This window comes from Ovis aries, chromosome 8, assembly GCF_016772045.2.
Source record: "Ovis aries strain OAR_USU_Benz2616 breed Rambouillet chromosome 8, ARS-UI_Ramb_v3.0, whole genome shotgun sequence".
Classification (NCBI taxonomy): Eukaryota; Metazoa; Chordata; class Mammalia; order Artiodactyla; family Bovidae; genus Ovis; species Ovis aries.
In genome coordinates, this window is record NC_056061.1 from 68,970,827 (window position 1) to 68,983,677 (window position 12,851).

The 12,851-nt window shown below is 37.0% G+C and overlaps 1 protein-coding gene across 22 annotated transcripts in view; it reads left to right on the forward strand.

Moving 5' to 3' along the window:
• UTRN (utrophin) overlaps positions 1-12,851 on the forward strand; it is a 555,518-nt gene that overhangs the window by 131,178 nt on the left and 411,489 nt on the right. For 12 of the 22 annotated variants that reach the window (XM_060419779.1, XM_060419780.1, XM_042253577.2 and 9 more), the window contains 7 exons: positions 776-853; positions 1,196-1,288; positions 3,731-3,903; positions 6,253-6,368; positions 7,085-7,251; positions 10,792-10,995; positions 12,398-12,579. In XM_060419779.1, the coding sequence (XP_060275762.1) occupies positions 776-853; positions 1,196-1,288; positions 3,731-3,903; positions 6,253-6,368; positions 7,085-7,251; positions 10,792-10,995; positions 12,398-12,579 (1,013 nt within the window). The remainder of the gene's footprint in view (positions 1-775; positions 854-1,195; positions 1,289-3,730; positions 3,904-6,252; positions 6,369-7,084; positions 7,252-10,791; positions 10,996-12,397; positions 12,580-12,851) is intronic. The other 10 variants (XM_060419784.1, XM_060419783.1, XM_060419782.1 and 7 more) reach the window with 1 other exon arrangement.

Consider the following 12,851-nt stretch of genomic DNA (forward strand, 5'->3'; position numbering starts at 1 on the left):
TACAAACTTTGACACTAGAGGTAGAATTACTATAAAAGGTATAGAGAGATGCACTTCTGAAGATGAAGTTCTTTCTTACTAGAGTGTGGGATGTTACACTCTACCTTTTGCACCAGATGGTGGGCAGGCACCTACTGGAGAAACTGATCCCTTTCTTAGATAAGATTCCCTGGCCAGTGAGGCAGAAAGAAGCCTCCCAGGTCACCTTGGCCCAGTTGGCAATTCCAGCCTTCCCAGCGGGACCTCGTGATGCTATCTGGATCCTAGTATAGCACCTCTGAATCCCCTCTGCTCTGTCTACACTAGTGCAGGTGGAGGTGATGTAACTTCTAAATCTTTGTGCCTTCAGCCCAATTGAGACAGAATAAGCTTTTTCCCTGGTGGAGCATTGGTTCCCAAGCTTGTTTGTACCTTAGAATCACCAGGGAAATCTTGTACAAATTCCCGAACCAAACTACACTCAAGGCTCATTAAAACACAATCATAGGGAGTGGGATTGGACACAGCATTGGTGTTTTGGGAAGATCCCTAGGGAATTCCAGTGATCAGGCAATGCTAAGGAACCACTATCTTAGGATGCTATTTGTGGGAGGATTTGCATTCTGTCAGTGCTGGCCTCCATGGTTGTCTGAGAACCCAGTGTGGGCTCCTAGCACAGAGTGGATCTGTAGGCTGAGCTGCTGGTTCACGTGCCTCTCAATGCACGTGTCAATGCAATGATTGACAGCAACATGGAGGGACACTGTCTCATTTGCTTTTGTGTTTTGCTTTCCAGCCAAAAGAACGTGGCTCCACAAGGGTGCACGCTTTAAATAATGTCAACAGAGTGCTGCAGGTTTTACATCAGAATAATGTAAGTTTGTCGTGTGACTTTGGGGGTCCTTTGATGCCATTGGGATGATTTATTACGAAACCAGCCACCTGCTCTGGGCAGCGGTGTCAACCGATTTTTAGAAACATTTCTCATATGAGAAGTATTGAACCTTTTCTATGAGTGAAGGAATGGTGGTGCTTTTTTGTGATTACTATATTGATCTATTATTTAAGTAATACATTTTTGTGACTTTGGTTTACCTGACTCTCTAAAGTGAAAATTTTCTTATCATTTACTTATATTGTTGTCCAAATGTGCTAAACCAAAAACCTGGGTTTCTGTAGAAAAGTCGTCTTAAAAGTTATTTTTTCATTTTACTAGGTGGATTTAGTGAATATAGGAGGAACGGACATTGTAGATGGAAATCACAAACTGACTTTAGGATTACTTTGGAGCATCATTTTGCACTGGCAGGTGGGGAAATTTTCAATTACTTCTTAATAGGAATTGGGAATGGATCATATGTGTATTAGTTTCTTAGAGCTGCCACAGGGTACCACAAACTGGGTGGCTTCAACAATAGAAATTTGTTTTTTCACAATTTTGGAGGCTAGAAATTGGAGATCCAGGTGTCAGCAAGGTTGGTTTCTTCTTTATTGGTAGGTGGCTACCTTTTTCTTGTCTTCTCATGTGGTCTGTGTATATCTGTGTCCTAATCTTTGCTTATTCCAAGATACCAGTCATACTGGATTAGGGCTAACATATGTGATCTCATTTTACCTCAACTACTTTTTTACAGATTCTATTTCTAAATACATCCCTATGGTGAGGTGCTGGGGGTTAGGATTTCAACATACGAATTTGGAGAAAGGATATAATTCAACTTATTTGGAATGAAAAGCCTGACAAACTGCTCTATTTTCCTGGCATAGAGAAAAAGTATCTATTTTTTAAATATTGACCCAGAGAGATGTTATGGGGAGGGAGGTGGGAGGGGGGTTCATGTTTGGGAATGCATGTAAGAATTAAAGATTTTAAAATTAAAAAAAAAAAAAATCCCAGGCTTATGGAAGCATTGCAAAAATAACTCAAAGAATTCCTGGATACCTTTCACTCAGATTTTCCAAATGTTAACAGCTATTTGTATTTTTGTGTTTTCTCTCTCTGTCCCTCTTTCACTAAATAGTTAAGTGTGTATTTTGTAAAAGCAAATTATTTTTCTAAAAACAAGAAGTTTTCTCATATAACAATATATTAAAATAATAAAAATATCAAATACATAATATTTATATATTGTTATAAATATATTTATACATTATTATAATATTTATAATGCTAATATTAATCATTATACAATTATTATACTATACCCTAACAAATACTGTATAATTAGTAAAATCAGGAAGATAATATTGAAACAAAATAATTATGTGATCTAGAGATCTGATGGAGATTTTGTCAATTGCCCCAATAATATCGTTTAGAGAAAAGAATACAGGACTATGAATTACATTATTTTTTCTTGCCTTTTGAGTCATCTTTAATCTGGCATAATTTCTGAGTATTTCTTTGCACTGCGTGATATTGACGTTTTTGAAGAGTACTGGATAGTTTTTTTGTAGAATGTTCTTCCTTGTGGGTTTGACAGATATTTCCTCTTGATTAGATTTAGGTTATTCATTTGTGGGATAAATGCCACAAAAATGTTGCTGAGTTTTTCTTAATATACCATATCACAAAGCACATGCTGTCTGGTATTTTTTTTCTGGCTGTATTAACTCATCATTTGGGTAAGGTGAACTCTGCCAGTGTCTCCACTGTAAGGTGACTGCCCTTTGCTATTGAAAAGTATCTTGTGGAGATATATTTTGAGACTTTGTAAATATTCAGCTACTTATTAAACTTTTGTCCGTTATTTTTAAGATCCGTTAGTAGTTGTTGTTGTTTAGTCGCTATGTCCTGTCCCTCTTTTGTGACCCCATGGACTGTAGCCTGCCAGGCTCCTCTGTCTATAGGATTTCCAAGGCAAGAATACTGGAGCGGGTTGCCATTTCCTTCTCTAGGGGATCCTTCCGACCCAAAGACTGAACCAATGTCTCCTGCACTGACAAGCGGATTCTTTACCACTGAGCCATCAATTATTATTATGGTGCTTGGCAAAGTGATTTTCTAATTTCATCATTTCTTCTACATTTGTTAATTATCTTTCCACTTGTGAGGAAGAGCTTTCCCTTGTGTCTTGTTTCTCTGTATCTGTCTATCTATTCACTTATATATCTGTGCACACTGATGGATTTTTACTTATTTAGTAGGTTATGATCTTTCACTATCATTATTTATTTTATAGGCCCCTTTAAGTTGGCTCTTGTGTGTGTGTGTTTTTTTTTAATGTCCACACCATTATTTGAACACTTCCTTAAAACATATGTATTAATTTAGAATAATAACATAAAATATTATTTCTAGATTTTAATTGTTACTGCCATCAGGAAATGCAATTCATTTTGGATTTCGTAGTCAATCAAATTCTTCCCTTCTTTCTCATTTCTGTAGAAAATAAAAATTGATTTTTCCTCCTGTTAAAAGATGTTTGCAAATGTATAGTTTTAAAATATTTTTTGTGGCTATGAAATTAATGTTCACTGTAACCAAATGTATTAAAAATATTGCTAAGATATAGAAAATGCCATGATATGTAAAGATGAGGTTAAAGTGACCTCTGAATCAAAATCATTACTGTTAAAATGTTTAAATCATTATATGTTAAAATGTTTTCCAGTGTTTAAAGGAAACTTTTGAAATAAAATGAATACCATTGGCCTGGCCCAATGGTTCATGAATATAGCATTCCTTATTCAAGGACTTGATTCTAGTTACTACTTGGAGTTATTGGCAGGTGGTGTTTCATTTGAACAGGTGAAAGATGTCATGAAGGATATCATGTCAGACCTGCAGCAGACAAACAGCGAGAAGATCCTGCTGAGCTGGGTGCGCCAGTCCACGAGGCCATACAGTCAGGTCAACGTCCTCAACTTCACCACCAGCTGGACAGATGGGCTTGCCTTTAATGCTGTGCTCCACCGACATAAGTGAGATGTGACTCTTCTTAGCTGTGCAGATTTGTACAAATCTGTACATCCTTTCTGTCTCTCCCTACTTAATCCCTCCTAATGTCCTTTCCCATGACCACTCTCTCCTCTGCACATGCTCTCTGAAAACATAAAAAAAAAGAAATATCATAGAAAAAAAAAACCCACCCATCACATTTTGTTTCCATAGGACTTAAATGCCACAGTGTACAAAACCCATGATTTCTTGTGCATATTTGTAAGTTAAAAAATGTAAAATAATTCACATAGTTCAAGCCCACTCGTTCCCCACTACGCCAATGATATACACAAAGAACTGTGATACTTTTCAGCCTTCTGCTAAAAGAAAAAACTATAAATTTAGTGCAATCCCACTTAAAAATAGATAAATGATTTTTTTTTTTTTCATGAAACTTGTGATCAGAGTCTGATTCTATAATAAAAGACCAAGGAATCAAAAGGAGCCACTTCACTCTTGAAGAAGAGACAGGCTAAAGTACTTTCCAAACAGAAAGCAAGACTAATTATGAAGCTATATTAATTGAGACTATATAGCACTACCAATAAAGTACAATGTAATAATAAGCTGAAGCATAAGAAATTGCCAATATTTGATTGTTTTTGACACGTAAGAATGGCAGTTTCATGTGGTTCAACCTAAGGGAATAAACAGCTCAGAAAGAGCTCCATTCTGATCTACAACTGAGCCAACGCTGCAGATTAATAGATGGCATGGAATAAGTGGAAATGCATGAATTGGATCCCTGCATCACCATATCCCCAATAAATGCCAGATGCAGCAAGAATTTAATTGTGAAAGGCAAAATTTGTTACGTGTTTTATCCCTCTTGTAAATTATTTATTGTCTCAAGTTTTATTTCCTGTATGTTCTTTACTGATATATAAAAATGCAGCTGACTTTTCTATGGCTTATATCTAGAAGATTATTAAATTCTGATAAATTTCAAATTTGTTATTGTAGGTTTTATTTTGTTACTATAGGTTTTTTTCATGAATTATAATAATTTTTCTCTCCTTCCCTCCCTTCCTCTTTCTTTCCCTCCTCTTCTCTTTCCCCTTTATTTGTGCCTTGTCCTTCAATATAATGTTAATCTAAATTGGTAGTACTGAGACAGAATGCCTTGTTCTTTAATGTTTTACCATAATGCTGTAATTTGCTGTAGTTTTTTTTTCATATACCTTTTATCTGAGTTAAAAAACCCCAGTCTTCTTCATCTCCTTTATCAGTTTAAGGAGGTTGTCCTCTGTTTCTAGTTGGTTAAGAGATGCTGCCAGAAAACTTGAATTGTAGCTAAAACATTTTTCTATCTATTGCTTGACTGAACAAAAATGTATGGAGTATCTTCTGAGTGCTGGGCATAGGACGTAGAACAGAGATAAAAAGCAAGCAAAAATCCCAGTCCTCCTTCTTGGAATTAATGTTCAAATAGAGGGAAGGAGGCAATTTAAAAAAAAAAAATGGAAATGTAAGTTGTGTGGCATATAGAAGTGGTAAATATTGCCGAAGAAAAATCTATCAGGCAAGATGAGAGGAATTACCTGGCATGTGGGAGGTCCCTGGGTGCAGGGGTGTGAGTAAGGAGTGTAACAGGAGATGGAGTCAGAGAGGAAACTGGGGGTGGGGTGATGGAGGCAAATCTCAGAAAGGTAGGTTGGTCCAAGGTGCAAGAGCAGATAGAGCACAAAGAAAATGATCAACTTTTAAGCAGTCAGGGTGACAATAATGTCCAATTTGTGGGATTAAAAGAAAATCACGATAGAAATGAAATACTAAACAATAGCTCTATGGAGCAGAGTGGATGGAAATTCTCTTAGGGATTTTTGCCTTAGAAATATCCTGTGAAGTGATTAGAGCTGGATTTTCTATCCTGCTAATCTTGGTCTTTTAATCAGAGATTTTAGTCCATTAACATTATTGTGATAACTGATGTATTTACAGAAGTTCATTCTTAAATTTATTTTGAGCTCATTTTCTTGCTTTTTCTTCTTGTCTTCTCGTAGGTTTTTCCTCCTTTTTTTTTTTCTTTTTTTCACTATTTGGAAAATAGTATATCATTTCTAGTCATTCAGTGGCTACTCTAGAATTTTAACAGCATATTTAACCAATACAAAAATCTTAGAATTTTTTTTACCTGTCATTTTCATATTTATAGATTATTTTATAAAGTATTATAGATTTGACAAGCTTTGGGGATATACAAGATAAACTTTTAAATTTATAGTCACAAATAAATAAGTAAAAAACTGAAATGTATATGATTACAACAGTAACAACTTTTTCCCCATGTATTTCATCATCACTGAATTTTATTTGCATGCTAATTTCAGACCTGATCTCTTCAGCTGGGATAGAGTTGTCAAAATGTCCCCAACTGAGAGACTTGAACATGCCTTCAGCAAGGCTCAAACTTATTTGGGAATTGAAAAGCTATTAGATCCTGAAGGTATTGTTCAGTGTTTAATTTCAACCTTGGTTTTGCTTTACAATTTTATTGAATACTTGAAATGCAGTATTTTTGTTTGTTTGTTTGTTTGTTGTTGTTCTCTCTTTGTAGAAAGAATTGTGAGAGTTAAGGAAGTGCTTTTCCTTTTGAAATATGGTACAAGACTTTGTATTATAGACATAATACTTTTGTGCTTAACAATTTCTAGGATCCTTCAGGAGGAAATTTAATTACATCACAGAAGAATAGTTAATAAATACCAGTATAAGATTTAATGTTTTAGGAAAACAAAATTCTTAGACAAACAATTTAGTGTTTGGTTCATTTCATTAAAATGTGTTTTTTGTATGAACGAGCTTCTTATATACGATGTGAAAACTCTACTTATGAATGTTGCAAGACTGAAGTCTAGACTTATTTTCATAATATGAATGAAATCTGTGACATTACCTTAAATGGCAGCTTATCTTTTAGCCTGTGGGGGAAACTTTTAGAGAAGATTTTTAAGAAATGGGATATTGCACAAAAATCCATAGGTAATTATCTTTACCTGTGTCTCATATATTATATGAAAGTTACCAAGCTGTGGTATTGCGAAGATAGTATACTAGTATTGTTTATGGGCACTAAGGACAGTTATTTTATGTCTAATATTGAGTAATTCACATACTTTGGACATCTAATTTAAGCTGGTTCTTATTTTCTTTTACTATTAGATGTTGCTGTTCAGCTTCCTGACAAGAAATCCATAATTATGTACTTAACGTCTTTGTTTGAAGTGCTACCTCAGCAAGTCACTATAGATGCCATCCGTGAGGTAGAAACACTCCCAAGGAAATATAAGAAAGAATGTGAAGAAGGAGAAATTAACATACAGGTACAGGTAAACTTTTGCTAATATATTTGACTTGCCGTATTGTTTTTGGGAAGGTAATAGGTAAGAGAATTCTGAGGATTCTTTTCTTGACTGAGAAGATCTTGGTTTCTTAGCATCAGAGCTTCAGTTTATCAGTTAGCATGCTGTCTCCATCATGCGCATGTGATGGAAAACCACAACTTTAGTGATTTTACTTTTTAAAAGGGAAAAAAATATGTTTCATATAGCAAGGCTGGAGTTAGGGCCTGAGATAATTATGCTTTTGCATAAACATGCTGTTTGATTAAGAGCAAGTGTGTTAGGGAGTTTGGGATTGACATGTACACACTGCTGTATTTAAAATGGATAACCTACTGTCTAGCACAGGGAACTCTGCTCAATATTCACTAACAATCTAACTGGGAAAAGAATTTTAGAAAGACTATAGATACGTGTGTGTGTGTATATGTGTGTATGTGTTAGTTGCTCAGATGTGTCTGACTCTTTATGACACCATAGACTGGAGCCCACCAGGCTCCTTTGTCCACGGATTCTCCAGGCAAGAATACTGGAGTGGGTTCCCATTCCTTTCTCCAGGGCGACTTTCCAACCTATGGATTAAACCCAGGTTTCCTGCATTGCAGGTGGCTTCTTTTACTGTCTGAGCTACCAGGGAAGCCCAGATACATGTATATGTATAACTGAATAATAAAAAAGAGCAGTATATTGATATTAAACACTTCATTTGCATGCTTTCATTAATGCCTTAGAAGTTGAATTAAGTTAACAAAAGAAATATGATGTGGTCAAGTTGTAATCATCTACACTTTGACCTATCTTGCTATCTTTTACTTTTCAATGAATGCTAATAGCCCGCCTTCCTCTCTTTCTCTTTCTACAGATAATGTGCTTAGAGCATTAGGTGATCAGTAAATCATTCCTGAATTTCTCTTGAAATTGATCTCTCAGTCAAAAATCTCCTCTTGTATTTGAATGGATACCTTCATTTTCCACCTCATAGATCCTAGTGCCTATCTTAACCTTTAGCTGGTCACTAAGTTTCCTAGTTCTCAGATATCTTCATTAGATTATGGAGGTTTGGTACTAAATGATCTCCAGGATTATGCTGGCTTTCCAGTTTCAGAGTTTTAAGTCCAGAACTTAACTCATTTTTCCTTCTCTCTCTTTGGTATCATCTGTCTCCTAATTATCCAGTGTTGCATCTATGGGCTCACTGATTCACTGTTTTTAGCTCCTGCATGTCATTTACTGGGTGCCTTTGGATTCTTCCTTCAAAATATCTTGGGGTGTGTTTACTTTACTTACTTTCTTTCTCATACTTGTTAAAGACCTCATCTCCTCTTGTAGTTTACAAGGCCCAGCCCACTGCCCCAACTCATCGCAGGCCAGTGTACTCCAGTCGTGGTGGACTTCTCTCCTTCCCCCAGATTCTTGTACCTGTGGGCTGATCTCCATGAAACGCTCCTCCACCCACTGTTTGCATGGCAAGCTTCCCATCTTTCCCCAGTTTCAATGGAACTTTTTCAGAAAGGACTTCCCCGATTAACCTAATTGAAATCCGGCCCTACACACACACACACACACACACACACACTCAGTCTGTTTCTCGCTGTCACAGTATTTTTACAAACTATGTTAAGAATTTTCAATTGTATCTTAAGAGCATTGAGGAAGCAGTGAAAGATTTTAAGCAGAGAAGTCTTAGGATATAATTGCATTTTCCAAACATCATTCCGGCTGCTCTGTGAGAAGTGGATGGTGGAGGTAGAAGTTTGGATAGTAATAGGGAAATGAAGACACTGGTGATCAGGCTGTTGTAGTCCTGAGATCAAATGACAGTTGTGAAGATGGAAAGACCTGGATGGGTTTGAGATAAATTTTGAAGGTAGGAATGACTTATCCATATTAAATGTAGGAGGGGAAAGAAAAACAGGAACCACGTCTGGCCCCCTGGTGTTTACCTGGAGGAGTTAGTTAAGTGCATGGAGGAGCCAATTACCAGAGAAGTTTGGGGGGAAAAGTGAAGGGTTTAAATATTGACAAGGCTTGATATGCCTATGAAAAATTGAAGTGGAAATGTTAAGGAAGGTGGGACATAGGAGTTTGGGATGAGAAATATAAAGGTAATAGGATATATTAATAGAAGGTTCTTGAAATCTAATAGCAATGGATGAAGCTTTGCAGGCAAAGTACATAAAGAGAATTAAAAAACGGCCTGGGACTTAATTTTGAGGAGCTTCATTACTTACATGTTGGCAAATGCTTTTGAACTAGGAGAAAAACCAAGGCAGTGTTATTTAAGCAGGGAAAGGAGAACTTCGAGAGGGTGGGGACAGGTCAGATGTATAGAATGCCACTGAGCCCTTCAGAAACAGAAGGTGACCAGACTTCTGAGTTTGCTTTAAACAGTTCTGGTTTATGTATGTTGTTCTAGCACTGTGGTTATAAAACATGTTCTGGTTTTGTGTTCATTACATGATCATCCTGAAGATGATGCTGAAGAATGGATTTGTCATTGAGAAGGTTACTGGTAACAGTGGCAAAATACTTTCCAGGTGTGTGATCAGGACCAATCTGATCAGCATGAAAGGGAGTGTTAACAAAAGCAGTTGTTAAATACATGAGCTTTTCTTATGTTGTTTTCTATACATTTTGGTATGTTTCAGATACATGAAAATTGTGGATGAGAGGTGAAAAGGTAGAGACAGGCTGTAGGCAAATTTTAAAGAACTTTGCTCTGGAAGGGAACTAGTGAATGAGATAGGTGGTTAGTTTGGTTGTACAATTCTGAAGTATATAAGAAAATACTCCATTGCTTAGAAGGAGCTTGGAATAACTTATTCCATATGCTCTTAAAAACAAACAAACAAAAACCAGCTAGTAAACTAGAGGGCTACTGCCTCAGAAAAATATCATCAGTACAGTAGCCTGTATATGTATGGCTGTCTTTTAGTGTCTAAAATGCAATGCTAAAATGCTATTCAGTAAAAGCAATTTAACAAGGGTTCTAATTGCTCTCTTTAAATGACATCTACCCTTTCAAGGTCCAACATGTTCCAGATCCTCTGTGAAACGTCCTGATCTATCCCTTGATGAATTCAAATAACATCCCTTGTTAGACCCATGGAATTTATAACTTTGTTAAGAGCCTTTTTATTTTTGTTCAGAAGTGATTCATGTGGGTTATTTGTCTCTTCCCAACTATATACTCTGGGAGATAGTCAAGGACAGGGAAGCCTAGTGTGCTGCAGTCCGTGGGGTCTCAAAAAGTTGGACAGGACTGAGCGACTGAACAACACCAACAGCTATATTAGAACGTGTCTGAGTATAGAATCCATGAGTGATACAGCTTTTGTACTCCTTGCCATCCTGGCATGAATAAATGCTTTCTGACTAGTTCACAGCATTGCTCACTCAGCTCCTGAGAATCCAACGGATGCCTTAAGACCCAGTGGTGTTTACCTTGGGTCTCCATCCAGTGTGCCTTTGTTGAACACCTTCTGGTCTTCACGATGCTTGTGGATTTTCTTGGATTTGTTTTTATAGAGCTCGGCACCAGAGGAGGAGCAAGAGAGTCCCCGAGCTGAAACCCCCAGCACTGTCACGGAGGTTGATATGGATCTAGACAGCTATCAGATAGCACTGGAGGAAGTGCTGACCTGGTTGCTTTCTGCCGAGGACACTTTTCAGGAGCAGGATGACATTTCTGATGATGTGGAAGAAGTCAAAGACCAGTTTGCAACCCATGAAGTAAGTCATCTGTAGCTGATGAGCAGGATATATGTGCCGTGGTGCCTGTGTCTTAATCAGGAGATGTACCCTGATATATAATGTTTACTGAATTCTGCTCCACAGAAATTTCATGGCATTATTTGAGGACTTCAGTTCAGTTCAGTTCAGTCGCTCAGTCGTGTCTGACTCTTTGCGACCCCATGGACTGCAGGACGCCAGGCCTCCCTGTCCATCACCAACTCCCAGAGCTTGCTCAAACTCATGGCCGTTGAGTCGGTGATGCCATCCAACCATCTCATCCTATGTCGTTCCTTGCTTCTCCTGCTTTCAATCTTTCCCAGCATTAGAGTCTTTTCAAATGAGTCAGTTCTTTGCATCAGGTGGCCAAGGTATTGGAGCTTCAGCTTCAGCAACAATCCTTCTAATGAATGTTCAGGACTGATTTCCTTTAGGATGAATTGGTTGGATCTCCCCAGCACCACAGTTCAAAAACATCAATTCTTCGGCACTCAGTTCTCTTTATAGTCCAACTCTCACATTCATACATAACTGCTGGAAAAACCATAACTTTGACTAGATGGACCTTTGTTGGCAAAGTAATGTCTCTGCCTTACACTTTTATTTTTTTTGGAAGACTTAAGATTTTTAAATAAGGCTTCATTATAAAATTGGCATGGGTGATTAACTCTACGTTAGAATTAAATTTTCGATTTTGATCTTACCATAATTTGTAGATTCAGTGGAGCCACTGACAAAAATCAACGCTTTAGTACTGCTCATTTTGGAAGTGTATTATTATAGTTAAGACATAAAATGGCTAATCAGTACATCAAGTCTTTAAATTTTGAATGCTCCCTAGGAAGTGGTTATTTTTATTTGTTATATAATTAAGCAAACTTGTATCCAGTATTCTTGTATACTTTTATATAATGAAAATTTCCTACTATTTCAGGAATATATTGCATTGTAGTGATTGGATTATGTGAAGAATTCTTTTGATTAAGTAGTTTTTTGGTGTTATGTTAATTGACAGGTCTTATTTGCTATTTTGGTTTGAAAATAATACAAATGGTCATTTTATTTAAGCAAGTCCTTTTGGGTAAGCATGGTGTTTTATTTATTATATCTTCTCATAGTTCCATGTTAATTATCTATCAGTAGCATATCTGCATTGACATAAAAATAGCTCGTGTTATCAGATGTAACATGGTTCTCTTTGATCTTATCTTTTTCCTTAGGTCAGCTGCTTATTTCCAATATTCAGAGCTTAAAAAAAAATGGATCAAAGTCTTCTTTATTTGAAGTCTGCATGGTTACTTTTTTTTTCCCCCACAGCATTGATATTTGGGCATTAACAATTTATTAAGATTTGCTTTTCTTCAATGAGTAGCTCATAGATCATAATGATGTACCTTCCCAGGCTTTCATGATGGAGCTGACAGCTCACCAGAGCAGCGTGGGGAACGTCTTACAGGCAGGAAACCAACTGATAACACAAGGAACCCTGACAGATGAAGAGGAGTTTGAGATTCAGGAACAAATGTCCCTGCTGAATGCCAGATGGGAGGCGCTCAGAGTCGAAAGTATGGACAGACAGTCCCGGTGAGTGGAAGCCCAGGAGTGAACACTGCTGCAAGATGGGGCCTAGTTGTTTTCTTTAAAAATTTTTAAAAAGTCTTTATTGAGTTTGTTACAATATTGCTTCTGCTGTTTATGTTCTGTTTTTTTGTCCACAAGGCTTGTGGGATCTTAGTTCCCTGAGCAGGGATCGAACCCTTACCTTCTGCATTAGAAGGTGAAGTCTTAACCACTGAAAGTCCCTGTTGCCCACTTTAACACAAGTAAAAGTCTACATGTCTGTGGGAACAAGATAA